The 22,176-nt window shown below is 52.8% G+C and overlaps 1 protein-coding gene across 5 annotated transcripts in view; it reads right to left on the bottom strand.

The window, feature by feature from the left end:
• KCNAB2 (potassium voltage-gated channel subfamily A regulatory beta subunit 2) overlaps window positions 1-22,176 on the bottom strand; it is a 96,317-nt gene that overhangs the window by 6,079 nt on the left and 68,062 nt on the right. For all 5 annotated transcript variants that reach the window (XM_018060455.1, XM_018060452.1, XM_018060454.1 and 2 more), the window contains 8 exons: window positions 12,645-12,724; window positions 10,023-10,067; window positions 8,127-8,171; window positions 7,297-7,340; window positions 6,231-6,317; window positions 2,275-2,360; window positions 487-607; window positions 185-279 (listed from right to left, as the gene is read on the bottom strand). In XM_018060455.1, the coding sequence (XP_017915944.1) occupies window positions 185-279; window positions 487-607; window positions 2,275-2,360; window positions 6,231-6,317; window positions 7,297-7,340; window positions 8,127-8,171; window positions 10,023-10,067; window positions 12,645-12,724 (603 nt within the window). The remainder of the gene's footprint in view (window positions 1-184; window positions 280-486; window positions 608-2,274; window positions 2,361-6,230; window positions 6,318-7,296; window positions 7,341-8,126; window positions 8,172-10,022; window positions 10,068-12,644; window positions 12,725-22,176) is intronic.

The raw sequence follows: 22,176 nt of genomic DNA on the forward strand, positions 1-22,176 counted from the left end.
ATGGTCAGCCTTTCTAGACATGGGGTCAGGCCAGCGGGGGTTCCAAGTTCCCACGCCTGGAACCGCCCCGCAGACAGTGGCCCAGGGAAAGTGTCCAGCACCAAGGTGTCCACCCAAAGGCTCCATCCCTCCAAAATGCCTGTCCCTGCCTATCCCCTCCCCCAGCCCCCCGCCGCCGCTTCACCTTCAAAGAGGCTCTAGAGTAGGGCGGGATGCCACTGTCGTACTTTCCGGAAACGATGCCGCAGGCCAGAGGGGACCAGGTCATGGCGCCCACTCCTGGGAGAGGAGAGCAGGGAGAGGTCAAGCCCAGGGCCCGGAGAAGGAGCAGGGAGACGGGAAAGGGGCGTGGCAGAAGAGAGCGGTGAAGGCCGCAGCAGGGCGTGAGAGGGGCGGGGCCGGGGCGGAAGCGGGAGGGGCTGGGGAGGGAGAGGCGGAATCTGGGGATAAGATTGGGACACGGCTGGGGAGGGGCGGGGAACCTACCTATCTTGTGGAAGAGCTCCGGCAGCTGCACCTCTACCTTCTCCCGCTGGAACATGTGGTACTCCGCCTGCTCGCAGATGGGCGGGATCAGGTTGAACTGCCGGGCCACGGAGTAGGCCTCCTGTGGAAGCAAAGAGGCACCGATGGTTCCTGCGGGCCAGCGATCTGGGGGCCCTCTTGAGCAGCAGGGAGAACACACAAAGGCATCTCCAGGAAGCTGGCTGGCCCAACTGCCCCCTGCCCGCTCCTCTCAGCTTCCTTGGAAGACTGTTAGGCTCCCCCTCCATGAGCTAACACCGGGTGGGCTGTGGAACCCCAAGGACAAAGGCATTTGTGGGGAAAGCATGACTCTGTAGTGAGGCTTAGGTTCTGGCACTTACTGGTGGGTGGCCTTGGGCAAGGGGCTCACCCCTCTGTGACTCAGCTTCCCCATCTGTCATGTGTTGCCCGTCCTCAGGACAGTACCTGCTTGTTACTGATTTTATCATTATTGTCAGTCTAGGGCCTGGACCCGGAATGACAGCAGGGGCAGGAAACACTAGGTCAGGACGGGGAGTGGCTGGCATCAGCGCATTTCTAGGACTCTGCAGACTGGATGGGCATGAGCTCCTGGGGAAGCCCGTCTGTCAGCCTGAGAGGCCCTGTCCCCTTTAGCTTGAGACTCAGCTTTCACATCTGTAAAGTGGGGATGAGATCCTGGCATCTCAGTGAGTTCTGCGCTGCGTCCAGGCAGCTTCAGAAAAATGCCAAATGATATGAAAGTCACAGATGCCAAAGGCTGATTGATACCACAGGATTCTCGAGTTGTATTCAAGTTGAAGATCCTGCCTAATTTTTTTTTTTTTAATGAACCAGAAATTTGGTACTCACTAGAGGAGAAACCGCCCTCTGAGGCATGCCAAGATGGGGGAAATTCTGGGAGGTGGGGCATGGGAAGGGCTGGGATGGGGAGGAGGCCTGGAGCTGAGGGTAAGGGAGTCAGCCTGAGAGCTAGTCTGAGCAGATGCAGTCCCCAGGCCTCTGCCCTTCCCCCACCAACCAGCTGTCTGCCTCTGGGGAGCTGTTCTGCCAACCATCCTGGGATACCCCAGGAATATTATAAAACGTCTTTCACCCTCAGCTTCTGATGGCTCCTGTGGAGGGAACAAGGAAGGGGATGCCCTCCTGAAAGTGCAGGTGAGGGAGAAACCTCATGGATTATGAGATGGAAGCTCAGGCTCTGCGCTGCACAGCCTGGGGAAGCCATCATTTGGCGTGAGCCTGGGTGTGTTACTTCAGCTCTCTGTGTCTCAGTGGCCACATCTGAGAAGCAGGGTGCCAGCAGCGCTTGCCTCATAGGCTGTGAGGATGAATGGGAGTCAGTCCACACGAAGCCCTCAAATCCAATGGCACCTGGAACTCTGCGGGAGCTACCACTGCTGGGCGCTGGCTGAGCTCCAGGATCCCTGCTAAGAGCTTCACCTCTGATTTCTCAGATAATCCTCACATAGCCTCATGACAGTAGGTCGTCCTAGCAGTCTTGTTCTATAGGTGGGGAAAATGAGGCTCAGAGAGCCGAAGCCATCGGTCCAGGGCCACACAGTGCTGGGATTCAAGCCCAGAGCCCTGTCTGCCAAGTCTGCAGACGTTACTGCCACAAGTCACCATACTGTCCCTCCCCTTAGTACCCAGCAGTCTATGCGTTAGGGACCAACAGCACCGAACCTGCCAGAGCCCCAGGGTTGTCACCCATGGAGCGGGGCCGGGAGCCCAGCCCCTGGACGCACACACACCAAGAGGTCACATTACCATGATCTCCATGGAGCTCCAGCGCGATGTGCCCCAGTACATGGCCATCCCCTGGTTAATGACGTGAGTCATGGCACGCACAGTCTCTGTCACGAGAGAAGGGGAAACCACAGGTTGGGGGGATGGCCAAGGGCACAGGGCCCCGCCTGGGGACATTCTGCAAAAAAAAAAAAAAAAAAAAGGCCAGGAGCAGGGAGAGGATGCTGCCAGGACAGCTTGTAAGCAGTGTGCTTCCTGGCTCAAGAGGTGTGGGTGGCCGGGGTTTTCTGGGATGACAGAAAAAAGTGAGCTGCTGTCCAAGAAGCTGATCTTGAAAACAGTGTCCCCAGATAGTTACAGGCCTTATGGAATGTTTGAAAATATGGGTTATGGATGGATTGAGATGTTTCTATGGCAGATTAGAGGGATGAAGGAAAAGTGAGGTCAAAGAATGTGACTCTAGACTCTAGAATGGGGGGCATTCTCTAGTTTGGGAAAGATTTGGGGACCCTTATTGCTCAGGAAGAACCAGATAAACAGATTAAGGTTATGATCAGATTGACAGGCGGCAACAGGAAATAAACTCATTTTTTGCCTTCTCTAGTATTCTGAAAGCGTTAGTCGCTCAGTCACGTCCAACGCTTTGTGACTCTATTCACTGTAGCCTGCCAAGCTCCTCCATCCACGGGATTCTCCAGGCAAGAATACTGGAGTATGTTGCCATTCCCTTCTCCAGGGGATCTTCCCAGCTCAGGGATTGAAACTGGGTCTCCTGAATTGCAGGCAGATTCTTTACTGTCTGAGCCACCTATTGGGGCTACTCCAGACTGTCATTGGGATCTGGAGAACTGAATGTATAGGTAATAACAGTGTCTGTCCCAACAAAGGTCAGGGTACGGGCCCTGGCTGGCCCCAGAGGGTGGGGCAGTAGGGTGGAATTCCTCTCATGTCCAAGAGAGCCAGCAGTAAACATGGAAAGCCCTCTCCGGACCATGCCCTGGATTCTCAAACCAGTCAGTATCCAGCAAGGGACCCTCTCCCCATCTCCACTGTGACAGATTTTTTCTTCGGTTCAAAAGAAGTTTTTCTGAGAAATAAAAATCTGCCACAGTCGCCCCTAGGCTGCTTCAGCCTCAGGGGGATACTGTGGTCCTTACAACTGAACTTGGCCTCAAATTTTAAAATTTCAGATGTCTCTCAGCTTTGCTAAGGGTGGCAGGCTACCCCTTCAGGCTTTTCTCAGATCCCACACAGTGCTTGCATGTAAGACTGCCCAGGGCAGCCCTAGAAGTTCAGCTGAAGAATGAATGTTTCCCAAAACAGACACTGCTCCTTGAAAATCCCACCTCTCCTGAAGTGGCCACTGATGTCAGGAAGCAGAGGCCCCTCAAGACGGCACGGGTGGAAGGAAGGAAGACAGGATGATACAGGTCCTTTCTGAGCTCCAACTTGGAAGGCCCCAGGCCACAGGGACAGTCTCTGGCAGAGTGGTACCTCTCTTTTGGGGTGTCTCTTTCACCCATTCTCAGTCCCTGAGTGCCTTTTGCCAAGGTCCCCTTTTTCAGTAGAAAACTAATGTAGCTGGGACTTCTGGAGTGGTGGTCTTGGTGGCCTCGCCAGGACCCCTGAAAAATTATACCTCAGCTTCCAGGTCTGTATGCCAAGTCCTGCCCTCTCCTTCCTTCCAAGGTCGGGGACTGGGTTCCTCTCCACCCATCCCAGGGAGGGAGTCTGGCAGGGAAGCCCCATACCCGTGGGCTATGAGCAGGCTACCACTTCAAAGGCCAACACTATTCGACATGAAGAACAGCACTTGGTTGTAAGGTTGAGGGTCCCAGGAAGGCACCTGCCCACATTTGAGTCCTGCACCCAGGCTGCCAGCCCGGCCATCCTCGTCGGATTCTTTAGAAACAGCCTTGGGGGGACCTGTGACCATGCAGCGTGACCACCCGAGTCTTCAGCCAAGGCTCAGGCCCACATGCTGGAGTGGGGGAAGCAGACGATACCCCGTTTGCCAGCCTGGCTTCCTCGAGCACAGCTCTCTCCCTTCCATGCAGAGAGGAGGGTCCAGTGGCAGCCTGGGGGCCAGGGTGGTGTGCGAGCCTGCGGCTGGCCTGGGAGGGAAGGGGTCCTGGGCAAACACTGCTGGGTACCTTGAGGGTCCAGGGCCTTGGCACGCTGGGCATGGAGCCCGTGCACAGGAGCATCGCCCTTGTGCTTCTGCCTAAGCTGGGTGTCATGACACCAGAAACAGGGACAATTAGGGATGACTCTCTACCTCAATATTTAATGCTGTTGAATAAAAGCAGGAGGACCAAATCCTTCCAGCTGCTGCCAAAACCCAGGGCATCTCCCACTGTGTCACAAATAATACATGGGAGGGGTCGGGTGGCAGTGCCAGCTGGCAGGCAGGAGCCCTTCCATCGTGGAATGCAGCCCAGCTTCCAGGGAGACCAAGGTCCGCCCTTGGTGTGAGGGCACCCAGGGTCCTTTAGTTTAGGGCAGGGCAGAGACCACTGCCTGGCCAGAGGCTGCCCCAGGTCTCAGAGTTTCCCCAGCTCATGTAGGTATTCTTCAAGAGAAAAATGATCGCATTTCAATGGCGAGCTCTGACCGCATAGCATGGGGTGAGAGTGACAGGTGGCCCAGCCTGCCCAGGGTGGAAATGGGGCAGCTGGTGGCTGGTCCCTTTGCTTTTGATTGAGGTGGGGGCTTAGCAAAGTAGACTATGGAGAAGATACAGCCTGCTGGGGGCCAGTGCTCTGGGGTCCCCGATGTGTTCACTCCTGTGGAAACCCAGTCTCCCCAGCCCTCTCCCAGACCATCCGGGGTCACGGTGTCAGGCACTGATCACAGCATCCCCAAATCAAGAGGAAGCCCCCTTGGGTCATGGATCATGGCGATGCAAGGCGGGGCAAGGAGGGGGCGTGCATGCATGGGAGGGAGGACGGGAGGAAAGAGGTGACAGCATGGGGGGATGGGGGGGTGGCGGGGGTCTGCTCTGCTTTGCTTTTCTTCACTTGCAAGATGTTCCCATAAGGCACTTATTTCTCCTTTGTGCATTTTATGGAGAAGTTTTATCATGGGGGTGGGAAGAGAGTTGTGTAAATAAAAACACTGTCTCATAAAATGCAACTCAGACACACAGGTCAGTGGTCAGGCCGAGGGTACTGTGTACCTTCTATGATGAAAGTCCTTGACTTGGAGGAACTAAATGGATCCCCTGGTGATAAAAGAAAGATCGAAAGAGACCAGAGTTCACAGCTGTGGGAATGCTGAGGGGTGCAGTCTGACAAAGGGCATGGGGACGCAGGCTCAAATCACTTTTTGCAGACTACTGGTTTGGGTAACACATACACACACACACACACATATATATACACATGCATGGGTGCATGGTATATATACAAACAAATGAAGAAAAAGTAACTTGAATGTAACTGAATTTTCCAAGACCCTGAAGCAGCGAAGCACAAATGAGAAGATGCCCAAAGCAGAGAGTTGGAGGAGATAGGAGGGGCTGAGACTACAGGAGTCAAAGAATAAATAAGCGTCCGAGAAACCAAAATTGCTTTTCAAAGCACTGCACGTTTCTTTTCCTCCTCTAAGTAATGGTTTATTTCCCAGAGCAAAAGGCCCCTAAAACCTCCCAATAGAATGGGGATGGTGACTGAAAGAATTGAAAAGAATGCAGCAAGGAGTCATGAGATCATGACTTTAGCTAACACAGCATGCGTTCAAGCCCAAGACGGGGCGGGGACCTGGAGCAAAGATGGGACTCAGCTCGGAGGTGCTGAGGGCACCTGAGGGAATGATCAAAGGCTGAGTTCCCCACACTGGGTAGGCCCCACCTGCCACCCCACTAGGCTTGGGTGTCCAGCGGGCCCTGGGATGGTGCCATCAGAGCCTCAGGTTCAGAACCTTCTGCCCCTTTTGGAACCATGATGTCTGGCCAAGTGCTTCGAAGGAGAACATACCTTCCATGGGTGTGTTGGGGTCCGGGCGGTTGGCAAATACCACATCCACATACTCCAATTGCAGCCGCTCCAGGGAAGCTTTCAGACCTGGGTGGGGGAGGAGTAGGGGGTGGGAAGGGGTGCGTTACAATCTTCACAGACATTCCTGGGCCCTCACCCGTGAGCAAGAGATGAAAGGGACAAGGCACCTGGCCCCAGGAGCTGCGGACAGCAGGGCACACATGTGGGCACAGGCCATTGAGATTGCAAACAGCCATGAGAGAAGAGGTGGCACACCCCAAAAAGAGGGGGTGGGGTCCACAGGCCATGTTCTGTGACTGAATGGAGGGGACCCCCCCCAGAGCGGCCTGGGAAGGACCTGGGAGGAGCTAGGCCACCCAACGCGGAGTGGATCGTCCACGGCGTGGAAGGCCAGTGGGGCCCGATGAGCACTGGCAGCAGCTCAGAACGGAGCTGCAGAGCTGGAGTGCAGGGCCGGGCGCCAGGGCAGGGCAGGGCAGGCAGCAAGGCCTCCTAATCACTTTATTTTTAATGGAGTGACTGTATTACTTTGACAAAATGAACATGGGCAAAAAGGCACTGAGACAATAACAACTGGGACATGCAAGGCATTCCAGCCCACTCCCACCCCCGTGCGGGACTCCTATGTGCAGAGCCTCAGGCTGAGTCCAACACGTAGGACCTCGCTGCGGTCCTTCCAGATTCCTGTAACCCCAGAGGCGGGCGTTATTCCCCTGCATATAACAGATGCTGCCACAGATGCCTGGGGAAATAATGTCCCTTGCTCAAGGTCGCCCAGTGGGCACAGGGCCCAGCCTGGGTCGAAACCCAGGCCTGTCTGTATCTTCCCAGGGTCACGTGAGCCCCACCCACTCATACCCCCGCCCCTCTCTCGTGACCCAGAGGGACCACCCCGTGTGAGCCTGGGGGGACCAGGGTTCGGGCTGTCCCTAGAGCTCCAGGCCTGTAGCATGGATGGGGCCGGGGCACAGTGGTTTCTTCACTTTTGCATCCATAGCAGGATGCCGAGGGTTTGGGGGCATCCTAGGGCCTGCCCCGTCCTCACCTTCTATTATGTGCTTCCTGGAAAGGCCCCTCTCCGTCTCGGCTCTGAAAAACAGGCGACAGTGTGTGCAATGTTTCAAGCGGTTTTCGGGGAAAATGTTTATGATGCAATGTTAGGTGAAAAAAGTAGGTCAGTGCGTGCCACTTGTAGTCTGATTCCACTTTAGGGATAAAACCACAAGGCTATGAGGATCTGCTTGTGTGGAGAAGCTGTGGCAGAGCCAGGCTGCCCTCTACCCCAGCTGCCCTGGGTGTGGTGGGGCTCAGAGGGGGGTGGGGTGGGGGTGTCTGCTTTTGCCCTCTCTCTGACTTGGATTTTTCAAAGCTTAAAATGAATCATATTTCTAATTCCTATGAAGCCCATTTTGTCCAGTCTCGGAGAAGCTATGGGACCAGATTCCTGCAAGACAGCAAGGGTGGTCTGTGGCCCAGGGTAAGTGCAGCGAACAGGACAGTTCAGGAATTTTCTGCTTTTATCAGAATTTTTAGGATGTTACCTTGGTAATCACAAACAAACAAAACCACAAAAGTAAAACTAAAAGGGAAGCAAGGATTGAGCACAAGGCAACTCAGCCAAAGCTGCTTTTCTGGAACTTGGGGTCCCTCAACAGGGATGGCACGAGCCAGGGAAGGTGGCCACACACACACCACCTTGTCCCCTGCTTCCTGCCCCAGGAGATAGGAAAGCGTGCTGCCCAGGTGCTGAGGCTGGCGTGTCCAGGATGGACCCCAGGCAGCCTCCATTCCTCCGGGATGACTGCCCCCTGCCCACCCACACGGGTCTCTGCAGACCTGGCCCCCCACCATGGGGTCGCTTGTGGCTGTACCTACTTTCCTCCCCAGAAGATCTTGGTGGTGATGACGAGGCTGGACCGTCTGTGGAGCAAGAGAAGGAGGGCTGTCCCTGGGTGCGACCCCTTGGGGTCTTCCCTCCCCGACCCTCCCCACTGTCTTCAGCCCTTACCCAGGAGTCCTAAACCCTCTCACCTGGGGCCACAGGGTGTGAAACAGGGCGCTTCTCTATCACTCAATGTTTGGGGTGTTCCTAGCCCAGGGCCCTGGATCGAGCCAGGAGAAAACCTACAGACATAATTAACTATGTGGATGCAACTAACTAACCGTGGAACTAGGGCTGGACAGTGAGGCCCAGGTGGAGATGGAGTCCAGTGAGATGGAGCCTGGAGCCTAGAGGAGGGGGCACATTTGGGAGCGGGGGACGTGGTCCAGGGAACAGAAGGCTGCCGCTCTGTGGGGACTCAGAGGAGGTCAAGTGTCAGGACTGGCCGGGGGTTGGAGGGCTCTGGTGAGGATGGAGTGAAATAAGGGACCACCCGGTATGGCTGTTTTCTACTAGCTGAGGCAGCATTTCAGAAAAGCTGTGTGGGACAGCCTTGGGGAGCATCCTGGGTGCCACCAGGTTGGGGGAAAGGCTGGGGTGGGGCTGATCCGAGAGACAGGCAGGTGACGCTCCTGGGAGCTCAGACTTGGGTGGCTGAAAGCCTGGGGCAAAGGAATGGATTCACGTCTCCCGCCGCAAATCCACAAGAGGCAATGCTGACATCTGTGACTTTGTCTTGGAGGGACAGGTGGGTGGGGTGATGATGGCTCCTCCTGTCCACATTTGACCTTGACCATTCCCAAGGGATAGGGGGGCAATGCCCCTGTGGTTGTGCTTTCTTCCCATGAGGGTGGAGGGAGGTGGTTTACTGCTCAGGAAACAGCTCCTCAAAGCCAGGGGCTCTGGCTGCTGCCAGTATCACCTTCGGGCAGGTGGGATGACCTGGTAGGCATCGCCTCGTGTGTTTACCTAAGACACCATCGGGACTCACTCATACCTGCAGTTTCTTTTACTTACAGAGTGAGCAGGTATTTATTTGGGGAGCAGTTAGAGCCATGAAGAAACAACCTGGGTTGGGTCAAGAGGAGGGTGTCAGTCATCCAGGCCCCAGGGGCTGGTGGAGACTCTGAGTGTGCGCACCAGGGGAGGGCATGGGGGACACCTGAGTGTGTGCACCAGGGGATGGGATAGGGGACACTTGAGTGTGTGTACCAGGGGAGGGCGCTGGGGGAGACTCTGAGTGTGTGCACCAGGGGAGGGCGTGGGGGACAGCTGAGTGTGTGTACCAGGGGAGGGCGTGGGGGACACCTGAGTGTGTGCACCAAGGGAAGGGATGGGGGAGACTCTGAGTGTGTGCACCAGGGGAGGGGATGGGGGGTTTGGTGGAGGTAGGGGAGGCTCTAACTGCTCTGACTTTGCTGAAAATGAAGACACACAGGCCACAAGTGGCCCCAAAGTGCAGTCAAGTGCTCAGCCTGGCCTGACCCCATGTGGGCGGGAAACTCTGCGTCAAGCCGGATGGAGGCTCCTGACCCCTGGGCTCAGGCCCTGGCTCCCTGGGGTGGCCACCCATACTGTGAACGCTGGCTCCCCTTGCAGGAAGCACAGGGACTGCCTCTATTCTGGGACATTCTCCTCTTCCCAGCAAGAACAATTCTGGGACCACCAGGTCTTAGAAAGCCAGGCTGGCTGCACAGGGCCATGAGGCCAACAGTGGGCACTCTGTCAGCAAACAGGAAGAAACAGCTATGGGATCCAAGCCTGCCCACCCCGCCCGGGGCCCCAGAGCAGGCCTCTTCCCTTCCTGCAGCCTTCTCCAACCTTCTCCCTATGCATGTGTGCAAGTATGTGCCCTGAAGCTGGAGCATGTGAGCAGTGGAATTAGTTACCTCCATCCCTTCTTCTTGATGATGTTTCCTAACACCACTTCAGCTCTGCAGAAAAGACCGAGACGTGGGGACTTCATTACTGGGCAACAAAAACCCCAAGCCGCACCCCACCTTGCTCATCAGCCACAGGGTCCCCTGGGTGAAAACACCACCTGGCCCAGGGCTGCTAATGTCTGCCTTGGCCCAGGCTGCTCATTCCAGAGTGAGGAGAGCACCTGGGAGCAGCGGGGGCCGCTCCCCGTGGAGGTGGCCACGGCTGTGTGCCACTGTCCCAGCACAGCGGCTTCAGCTCCCACAGAGGAGGGAGGAGCAACGTCCTGCTCGGAAAGACCAGCAGCGCCGCTTCCCTGGCCCCTCAGAAATTCACCGGGGAAGACGCTTGGCAACGTTACATGGGTGGTTTCCAGACAAGTGTGTTTTATTTTTTTTTTTAAATAGATTATTCACCAAGCACATCTCTGTTTGCAGAGACAATCAACAAGTACTCAGGGCTGACTTTCCAGCAGAGTGTGTTCGTGTTTGTGTGTGTCCATGAGTGTGTGTGCGTGTCCACGAGTGTGTTTGTGTGCATCCACAAGTGTGGGTGTGTCCACAAGTGTGGGTGTGTCCACAAGTGTGGGTGTGTGTGTCCACGAATGTGAGTGTGTTGAGTGTGGGCGTGTGTCCATGAGTGTGTGCACTGAGTGTGGGTGTGTGTGCCCCTCTTGTTTCTTGCTTTTTTAACAATAGAGGGATGGATGCCATGCTGACCGCTGTCTGGTCTGCTTGGTGTCACTCTGGGCCCTGCACCAAATTCGTGTCAGCCAGGGTCATGCGCTGACCATTCCAGCCATGTTTGGCACTGCAGCACTGGATTAACTTTGAAGAACTTTCTGCTCGTGGCAAAATGTTTCTGAGCAAAAAACAACAGATGGAGAATGATCTATACCCAGTGCTCCATTCCAATTATAACAGCGCCTGAGTCATCCACTCAGAAATCATGGGCTCTAATTTGCAAGCTGTTTAGCATCCATTCTGAAGGCTCTTCATTTATGGTCAAGATGCACAGAAAGTCACTCAGCCCTGAGACTCTTTCCTTTCATTCCTGGGTCTCTCCTTGATGGGACAAAAGATTAGGAAAGAAGGAAGGAGATGGGGAGCAGGCAGCGGTCCTGGGGCTATAGGAGCTGTAGGCAGTGACAACTGAAGCCTGTTGCTTTCAGCTTTGAATTCTGCTGGCCGTGAATTCGGTAAGGCTGGCCTCTGTCCAGCGGGGGTGCAGAAATCCTGCAGCTCTCTGGGAAGTGCCCAGAGCATGAGAAACAGGGGGACTCAGTAAGATGGGCGCTTGGCACTCTGGTTAGAAGAGGGACTCAGTGTGCTGGCCTGCGATGCCACCCTGGGTGTCCAGTCAGGCTGAGGGGAGTGAAGGCAATGCCTCGAGGAGTGTGGCTGCCATGAAAGGGGGTGTGCGGGACTTGGACACAGGGCCATCTGGAGCTGGGGGAGGCTGTGGGGAGCTGTCGCTCGCACGCTCTCGTGGGCAGCAAAGCCAAGGCAGGCGCAGGGCCAGGGAACAAGCTGGGGTGCTTGGGATGGGGGACGCCTCTGGGCTTGGCATCTGCATCTGGCTTTTCCACTCTGACCCTTCGGCTTAGCTCATCTGTCTGGAAAGCGTTTCACTCTGATCGAAAGCAGTTGCCAGTGCAGAGGGATTGGGGGGTGGCAGCAACAGGGGACAGAGAGGGCCACTGATAGGGACTGGAGGAGACTCAGGAAGGGGGTCCCAGCAGAGGCCCTTGGGGATGTGAGACCCTTGGCCCCTGGGCTAGGACATGAGCAAAGGCTGAGCTGGGGTCCTGATTCTTGGTCCTCTGGACTCTATCCTGGGCTGCAGGTAATAACCCGGAGCCCAGGAGACAGGTGCTGGCCCCGAGGCCATGGCACACGGTGGGCCAGGCTGAGTGGCTCAGCTGATGGGAACTTGGCTCACCCTAGGCAGCAGGGGGCCAGAGGGAGGACGGAGAGCTAGCCAACAAATGATTTCACAAACAAAAGCTGACTTTTGGAAACCCAATGCAGGAGAGTGGATGATTTGATTACAGGAGAGTCTTTAAAACTGAAGCCAGCGGCCTTGGCTGAAGAGCGCTTTTACATAATTGAGTAGGAAAGTTCATTGCCAAGATGGAAAGCGCTTCCTACAGCGCTGGGCTCGGCTCAGCAGACCCCGCTCTCCCTGGTTCCTGAGGGGCCCTGCGTTCCCTGCAGCCCTAATTGCACCATTAAGATGTGAGAGTGCCAGGCATGCGGGGCTGGCTGCAGGTTGCGGGCGCAGTAGGAGAGCCGGAACTACAGCTTAATCATGCTCTCGCCCAGCGTGGCATCTTGGGCACGAGAGGAGCTGCGGTCAGATCGCTGCTTGAACACACGTGAGTTTGGCAAGTCACTGAGTGCTCTGTGATTCTGACCCCATAAAAACAACACCTCCTCCAGCCATTTAGAGTTTGGAAGAGCACGCGGGGAGTGGGAGGTGCAAACCGTCTTGGGAACGAACGAGAGCCTGGGAGCAACAGAAGCTCCAGCTCTTCCTCAGGAAGCCACGGTTGGCCTGCACCACTTTTTCCCGTGAGAAAAGGAACGTACTTGCCCGCCGCGTAGACTTCTGCGGTATCGAAGAGGTTGATGCCATTGTCGTAGGCCAAGGTCATTAGCTGCTCTGCCATCTGAAATGAGAAACTCTGGGTTACTCACAGGCAGCACTGTCTTGCCACCCCAGGCGGAGTGGGGCCTGGAGGCTCAGAGCTCAACCCTGGGGTCTGGGGAGGTCCTCTGAGTGCCCAGGCTCTGTCCCTGTGTTACTACGTCCTCTCCTGCCGCAGGGTGAATGTGGAAGCAGCTCAGCCACAGACCCATAGAGAGGAAAGAAGCCAGGATGCATGAAGAAACAACCTTTGGACTGTGAATTTCTTTTTCTTTTTTTCAGCTGCACTAGTAGGCTTCCCACAGAGAAGGCAATGGCAACCCACTCTAGTACTCTTGCCTGGAAAATCTCATGGGCGGAGGAGCCTGGTAGGCTGCAGTCTATGGGGTCACTAAGAGTTGGACACGACTGAGCGACTTCACTTTCACTTTTCACTTTTATGCATTGGAGAAGGAAATGGAAACCCACTCCAGTGTTCTTGCCTGGAGAATCCCAGGGACGGGGGAGCCTGGTGGGCTGCTGTCTGTGGGGTCGCACAGAGTCGGACATGACTGAAGCGACTTAGCAGCAGCAGCAGGCCTCCCAGGTGGCATTAGCGGTAAAGAAACCATCTGCCTATGCAGGAGACATAGAGGTGCAGGTTCGATTCCTGGGTAGGGAAGGTCCCCTGGAGGAGGGCATGCCAACCTACTCCAGTATTCTTGCTTGGAGAATCCCATGGACAGAGGAGCCTGGCGGGCTGCAGTCCATAGCGTTGCAAAGAGCTGGACATGCCTGAAACAACTTGGCAAGCACACGACATGTGAGATCTCAGTTCCTTGACCAGGAATTGAACCCGTGCTCTTTGCAGTGGAAGTGTGCAGTCTTAACTACTGGACCACCAGGGAAATCCCATGGGTTGTGAATTTCTTGTGAGCAGGGACCCTGCCTGTTGGGTCATCACAGGGCTTAGCACCTGTACTGAGTTGAATCCTGTCCCCCAAATTCACATCCACATAGACTCTCAGAATGTGACTTTGTTTGCCTGCGGGGTTTTTGCACATGTAATCAGTTCAGATGAGGTCACACTGCATTACGGTGAGTCCTACATCCAACATGAGTGGTGTCTTTATATGAATAGATGCAGACACACAGGGAAGAGGCCGTGTGAAGATGGAGGCAGAGGTTAGGGCAAAGGGTCTACAGTTCAAGGAATGCCAAGAATGGCCAACCTCCAGCAGGTCTGGGGGACAGGAATGGAATTCCTTCATAGCCTTGGAGGCAGTGCGGCCCTGCAGACACCTTGACTTTGGACTTCTGGCATCCAGAACTGTGAAGAAATTTCTGTGGTTTTACACCACCCAGTTTGTGGGACTTTGTTCTGACTGTCCTGGGAAATGAACACAGACCACAACAGGGGCATGATAAAACTGGCAGGATCAACTCAGTTCAGTTGCTCAGTCATATCTGACTCTTTATGACCCCATGGACTACAGCACGCCAGGCTTACCTGGCATCACCAACTCCCAGAGCTTGCTCGAACTCATGTCCACTGAGTCAGTGATGCCATCCAACCATCTCATCCTCTGTTGTCCCCTTCTCCTCCCACCTTCAATCTTCCCCAGCATCAGGGTCTTTCCTAAAGAGTCAGTTCTTTGCATCATGTGGCCAAAGTACTGGAGCTTCCGCTTCAGCATCAGTCCTTCCAATGAATATTCAGGGTTGATTTCCTTTAGGATGGACTGGTTGGATCTTTTTGTAGTCCAAGGGACTCTCAAGAGTCTTCTCCAGCACCACAGTTCAAAAGCATCAGTTCTCCAGTGCTCAGCTTTCTTTATGGTCCAACTCTCACATCCATACATGACCATGACTACTGGAAAAACCATAGCCCTGGTAGCTCAGCTGGTAAAGAATCCTCCTGCCATGTGGGAGACCCTGGTTCGATTCCTGGGTCAGGAAGATGCACTGGAGAAGGGATAGGCTACCCACTTCAGTATTGGATTTCCCTGGCAGCTCAGCTGGTAAAGAATCTGCCTGCAATGCAGGAGACCTGGGTTAGATCCCTGGGTTGGGAAGATCCCCTGGTGAAGGAAACAGCTATCCACTCCAATATTCTGGCCTGGAGAATTCCATGGACTGTACAAAACATGGGGTTGCAAAGAGTCGGACATGACTGAGTGGCTTTCATTTGATGAGACCGACCTTTGTCAGCAAATTAATGTCTCTGATTTTTAATATGCTGTCTAGGCTGGTCATAGCTTTTACTTCAAGGTGCAAGTGTCTTTTAATTTCATGGCTGCAGTCATCATCTGCAGTGATTTTGGAACCCAAGAAAATAAAGCCTGTTAACTGTTTACATTGTTTCCCCATCTATTTGCCATGAAGTGATGGGACCTGAAGCAAAGTACAGCTAGAATGTTTCTGTGAGGTCAAATCCCTCGAATTCTTCCCAGCAACTGCAGCGGGTGAAGTGATTGTTTGCAGATGGAGAAACTGTCCTCCTCAGTTAACTCTCTGGCCTTGGCTTGTGCTTCTCCAGGCAAGGAGCCGAGGAAATCTGCCTGCAATTGACAGCTCCCTCCAAGATGCAGTGGAGAACTCTCTGGCTTTCTGGACAGAGCAGGCATCCTTCTGAGTGGGGGTCATGGATCCAAACTCCTCCACTAGCCATTTCTCAAAGCTCAACTAAGAGGGCCAATCTTCCCTCTCAGGCCAGCCCAGGGTACAGTGAGTAATACTGGGTGGGCCAAAAAGTTCATTTGAGTTTTTCCATAAGATCTTTTAAAAATAAATTTTGTTCTTGGCCATGCTGTACAGCATATGGGATCTTAGTTCCCCGACCAGGGATCAAACCCATGAGCCTTGCATTGGACGCATGGAGTCTTAACCACTGGACCACCAGGGAAGTCCCTAGATCCTATGGAAAAACCTGAATGAACTTTTTTGGCTAATCACATTTAGCCCTCAAAAACTGTAGGACAGAAAGTCAGCCAGTTGTGGTTTCTAGGAGCTTCTCGTAACACCAAACACAGAAGCCCCACTGGCCAGGAAGGTATGGAGAGAGAGGCTGGTGCTCAGTGGGTATCAGTGGGGTGAAGGGAGGCTCAATCACTGCCTATGGGCAGGTGACTGGTGTGACCAAATCCCTTTATTTTTCAAGAGAAGCCAGAAATCCAGGATATTGGGGTTGCGTTCAGTTGCCAAGTCATGTTAGACTCTCTGGCGTCCCAATCTTTCACTATCTCCTGGAGTTTGCTCAAACTCATGTGCATTGAGTCGGTGATGCCATCCAACCATCTCATCCTCTGTTGTCCCCTTCTCCTCCTTCCCTCAATCTTTCCCAGGATCTGGGTCATTTCCAATGAGTCAGTTCTTCGCATCAGATAGCCAAAGTATTGGGGGTTCAGCTTTAGCCCCAGTCCTTCCAACGTATATTCAGGGTTGATTTCCTTTAGGATTGACTGGTTTGAACTCTTTGCTGTCCAAGGACTCCCAAGAGTCTTTTCCAACACCAGCATTTGAAAGCATCGATTCTTCGGCACTTAGCCTTCTTTATGGTCCAACTTTCACATCCGTACATGACTACTGGAAAAACCATAGCTTTGACAATACGGACCTTTGTCGGCAAAGTGATGTCTCTGCTTTTTAATACTCTGTCTAGGTTTGTCATAGCTTTTCTTCCAAGGAGCAAGCGTCTTTGAATTTCACGGCCGCAGTCACGGTCCACAGTGATTTTGGAGTCCAAGGGAAGAAAATCTGCCACTGTTTCTATTGTTTCTCCATCTATTTGCCATGAAGTGATGAGACCAGATGCCATGATCTTAGTTTTCTGAATGTTGAGTTTTAAGCCAGCTTTTTAACTTTCCTCTTTCACCTTCATCTAGCGGCTCTTTGGTTCCTCTTTGCTTTCTGCCAGGAAGGTGGTGTCATCTACCTATCTGAGGGTGTTGATATTGGGGAGAGGGTGTAAAATCTGTTTCAAATATTGGCAGCGAATCCCAAAGGTTTCAGAGGCTGAGCAGGTCAAAGCTACCCCCATCTGTCAGCTGCTGTCATCAGAGTAGGAAGGCTGTTGGTGGGGGAGTTTTCTGGATTCCCGCCCCCCACCAGAGTAGCCTGGCTCCTCTCCTCCCTCCTGGGGCTCAAGTGTAACAACATTTCCAAAACAATTGCCTTCTCCAGGAGCCCTCCCTTCCTCCTCCTCCTGTTTCACCTCCTTTCTTCCTCTCTGTCCCCTGGGCTGGAATGCTCTGGGTCATCAAGTGGCTTACTCTCTCATGTCTGCCTCCCAGTCCTCCTTTCTCTGTTTTCCTGTTCTCTGTAGTCGGCTAAATAATGGCTCCCAAAGATATCAGGTCCCAGAATCTGTGAATGTCACCTTAGGTAACATTCGTGTTACATTTACAGGTGTGATTAAATTAAGGGAGATTCTCCCGAATGAGTTATGCGTGCTTAGTCGCTCAGTTGTGTCTGTCACTTAGTCATGTCTGACTCTTTGTGACCCCATGGACTGTAGATCACCAGGCTCCTCTGTCCATGGGATTCTCCAGGCAAGAATACTGGAGTGTGTTGCCATTCCCTTCCTTCTCCAGGGGATCTTCCCAACCCAGGGATTGAACTCAAGTCTCTTGCATCTCCTGCATTGGCAGGTGGATTCTTAACCACTGCGCTACCTGGGAGGCACTGGAATGAGCTACGTGAGTCCTAAATGCCACCACAAGTGTCTTCATAACAGGGAGGTTGCAGGAGACTTGACACAGACAGGAGAAGAGGATGTGACCACAGAGGCAGAGGCTGGGGTGGTGTGGCCATAAGCCGAGGACTGCAGGCAGCCCCCGGAGACTGCAAGAGTCAGGAAGGATTTTCCCCTGAAGCCTCCATTGGAAGCGTGGCCCTGCTGACCTTAATTTCAGCCTAGTGATACCAATTTTGGATTTTGGCCTCCAAAACCATGAGAAAATAAATGTCTATTGTTCTAAACCATGCGGTTAGTGGTTAATTTCTTACAGCAGCCACAGGAAATTCACTTAACATATTCTTATCAGGACCAAGATGTGCTCATGAGGTTTCCCTGGGGGCTCAGTGGTAAGGAATCCAACTGCCAGTGCAGGGGACACAGCTTCGATGCCTGACAAGGGTTCGAGCCCTGATCCGGGAAGACACCGCATGCTGCGGAGCACTAAGCCTGTGCTATACAGCCTGGGAGCTGCCACTGCTGAGACCACACGCTGCAGCTACTGAAGTCTGTACACTCTAGAGCCCATGCTCCACAGCAAGAAAAACCACCGCAATGAGGAGCCCGCGTGCACAGCAACAAAGAGCCAGCACAACCAAAACAAATCTATGAATAAATAAAACTAAAAAACAGATTACTCTGATTATTCAGGTTTTTTTTTTTTTTTTTAAGGATATGCTTAGGATCTGTGATCTGTCCCATTCTCCAGACAGAGAGCAGCCCAAGGGCAGGGACCTGGCCTTTGGCAGGTACTCAGACAGCATGAGCTGACAGAGGAAGAAAGAAAGATCTGAAGATAATCCTAATTACACCCAGGACAGTGCCTGGGTGACTGTGAACAGAAAGATAATGGGGGAATCTGGGAATTTTCAGGGCTGATTTTTGGTCTGCTATGATTTTGTTGTAATTTCTTTTCCAGATTTTTCTAAGTAAATGCTTTCCAGTGGTATTGGAGAAGACTCTTCAGAGTCCCTTGGATTGCAAGGAGATTAAACCAGTCACTCTTAAAGGAAATCAACCCTGAATATTCACTGGAAGGACTGATGCTGAAGATGAAGCTCCGATACTTTGGCCACCTGACGCGAAGAGCCAATTCTTGGAAAAGACTGCGATGCTAGGAAAGATCGAGGGCAGGAGGAGTAGGGGGCGATAGAGGATGAGATGATTGGATGGCATCACTGACTCAATGGACATGAGTTTGAGCAAACTCTAGCAGATGGTGAACGACAGGGAAGCCTGGTGTGTGCAGTCCATGGGATTGCAAAGAGTCAGACATGACTTAGCGACTGAACAGCATCATATGGTTTTTCCCTGCAACACTGCAACTGTGGCATACAGACGGCTGTCTCTGCTGTCTTCTGTGCTGTTTCATCATGGTCCTGTCTCCATGTCAGTCATCAAAACGTGGCTTCTAAAGACTTTCTCTCCGTGGGTGCATCCTGCTTTGTCTAATGGAGTTTCTGTTTTGTGACTTTTCAGTTATTTCCAATGTCAGAGTCTCAGAGGCTGGAGGCAGAAGGAACTTTGGAAGACACGTGGGCCACCTCCCTGTCACCCCTACTAGGGGACAGCGTCCTGCCCCAGATCTGGGAGGGGCTGCCGGTTCTGAGGCAAGGAGCCCAGGTGGGGTCCCCTTGCATCGTTCTCCAGGTGTGACCTCGGGCACCTGCTCAGTCTGGAGGTTCTGCTTCTTCGGGGATAACAGCACCCACCTCTCTGAGTTGATGGCGGATTGAGAGCCATAATAAATATGAAGTTCTCAGCCACTATTTGTGTTAAATTTTTATTGCCCAGGCTGCTTGGGACACGGGCCCGAGGGGGCATTTTCTACCTGAGCAGCTGTGTGAGATCACAGAAAGGGCACTGAACTAGAGTTTGGAAACCTGATCCTGTCCAGGGCAGCTCTGGCACTTTGCCATGTGATGTGGGTTCTACTAACACTGAGTGCTTCCTGCCTCCCTGCCTCCCTGCCTGACCCATGGAAGTCCCCTTCCCTGGGACAACAACCCACAGATATTTGCAGATGCTGCTGTGACCCCAAAGGATGGCTGACAGCAATCCTTTTCTGTAAAGAGGCTGAGGGTAAATATTTCAGGCTTTTCAGACCAGATGGTCTCTGCGGCAACTATTCCACTCTGCCCTCATAGCCTGAAAGCAGCCACAGATGATACGTAAATGAACTGACGTGGCTGCCTGCTGAAAAAACTTTATTTACAAAAATGACTGTAGAACCCATAGAGGTAGAGAGTGGATGAGAGGTGACCAGGAACTGGAGGCTTTTGGCTTACTGGGTACAGAGTTTCTGTTTGGGGTGATGAAAAATGCTGGAAATAGAACATGGTGATGGTTGCGTGGCAAAGTTAATGTACTTAATACCTGTTTACTTCAAGATAACTGTATACTTCAAAAATGGTTAACAGGGCACATTTTACATTATGCTTATTTTAACTACAAGAAAAGTGATTAAAATGGCAAATTTTATGTTTCATATATTTAAGAAGAAAGGAAAAAAAAAATAAAATGAATACAGGCTGGGGACCAGCTTTGGCCCTGGGGCCATCACTTACTGATATTTTCCAAGTCCAGCCAGGAAACACCTCTCTGCCACAGTAAATCCACTGATTTCTCATTTCTGGGTCTCCCTGGCATCTGGGCACAGTGTCTTGTACACAGGAAGTAACTCTAAAAACAGAACTCTGTTTCTGAACTCCACAGCATGCCGAATGCCTTCCTTTGGACGTGAACGTACTAAGGGACACAGTGTTCCAGGTGGGGTCACCCAGCTGGAGTGCCCAGTGGGCCTGGGGCTGCACATGTGTTTCTCTGCAGCCCAGATGGTCTTTGCTTTGCCTCCTTGAGGCACTGACCCCGCTGGCTCAGACCAGGCAGTCAGCTAAAGAATAAAATCCAGGCATTCTTCATCTGAACCGTAGCAAAATGGGCCCTTAGTCTTGATGGATTGATTTTTTGGGACACTAACTGTAGAACTTAATACAAAAATTCTGCTTGCTCTTTCGTTCAATCATTTTCACCTGTCAGGGCCTTTTAGAACCCTGAATCTGTCATCTGTTGTATCCACCGTCCTTCCAGCTTTGTGCCATTTGCAAATGACTTCCAATGTCTTCATACGTGTCACTATGTCCCTGATGGGGACACGGGGGAGGCCGGAGCCAGCTGTGGTTGTCATCGGATCATTAATCAATACTCTTTGGCTGCGATGGATCTGTTGCTGAAAAAGTCACCTAACTGGATGGTTACCATCCGACCACTTCTTTGTATCTTTCCCACAAGGACATCACACACAGTGTAGCTAATAATGCCATTTGGAAATGAAGCCACATCCTTGACAGAATTCTTCCACATCAAAAGGGAAGCAGGAGAATCAGACTCAATTTATTTGGGGTAAAGCACGTGGACTCCAGGGCTCCGACCTTCTAAGTACTTGGAACCAATCTGGTGGCTGAAGTGAAACAATTGCCTGGACCTTAAAAACTGCCAACTTTACCCTGAGATAGCTCAGACCTAGAACCTCAGAGCAGGGGCGAATATCAACAGTTCTGTAATAGCCACGGTCAGAAGGAACCAGAATGCAAATGAAATGATCTAGATGGTGACAGAAGCCAAGCTTTCCCTTAGAAAGGTAACTGAGCAATCATAGCTGAAGGTCTCAAATGAACTAATTTATATTTTTAAGGGCTTCCCAGGTGGCACAGTGGTAAAAAACCCGCCTGCCAATGCAGGAGACGCCAGAGACACGGGTTCGATCCCTGGGTTGGGAAGATCCCCTGGAGGAGGGCCTGGCAACCCACTCCAGTATTCCTGCCTGGATAATTCCATGGACAGAGGAGAGTGGTGGGCTACAGTCTACGGGGTCTCAGAGAGTCGGACATGACTGAGTGCCCATTCATTTTTTAAATGCAACCTTCCCAACAGTAAGCAGGGCGGACGTGAAGGCAGACAGCATCTCATGCAGAGGTTCTGAGCTCTCTGAGGAAATACCGCTGTTCTCACTTCCAAGATACTCACTTCTTACCCAGAAGTGCATACCAGCCTGGGAATCATCATCCTCTTCAGGACAGGCACTGGCCAGGCTGCATCCCAGGGTGGGGAGAGAAGCCCCAGCAGGTCCATCCCGCGGCAGTGGGCGCCACGGATGCTGGCTCTGGGACATGCGCAGTTAGCAGCTCAGTCAAACATTCATCTGCTTGGTCTTCAGTTCGCAGCAAATTTGCAAATCTACATTCTAATTTTTTAAAATTTGGCTGTGCTGGGTCTTAGTTACAGCAGGCAGGACCTTTGATCTTCATGGCAGCATGCAAGATCTTTAGTTGTGGTGTGTGGGGTCTAGTTTTCTGACCAGGGATCAAACCCAGGCCCTCTGCATTGGGAACAGGGAGTCTTAGCCATTGGACCACCAGGGAAGTCCCACAATCTGCATTCTAAATGCTTTTGACAGACATTTACTGAAGTTTCAAAGCCACGTGGGCATCCTCTGTAGCAGCAGCAGAGATTGCTTAGGGCTTGATGATTCGGAAAGTGAGCTCTCTTGGAATTCCCCTAACTGTGGGGCGGGTGTCACATAGATGAGAAACCTGAGTTTCTGGGACTTTAAAGGATCTGCTGAAGCCTCAAGGCACCCAGCTGCTAGGTGTTGGCACCACTGCCTGGCTCACCCTTTCTGCTGTCCCCCAGGGCACCCTGGAGAAACAGAAGGAGGGAGCCATGGAGGCCGCCCTGAGCGCAGGCCCCCTGGTACATTT

The sequence above is a fragment of the Capra hircus genome, chromosome 16, assembly GCF_001704415.2.
Source record: "Capra hircus breed San Clemente chromosome 16, ASM170441v1, whole genome shotgun sequence".
NCBI lineage: Eukaryota > Metazoa > Chordata > Mammalia > Artiodactyla > Bovidae > Capra > Capra hircus.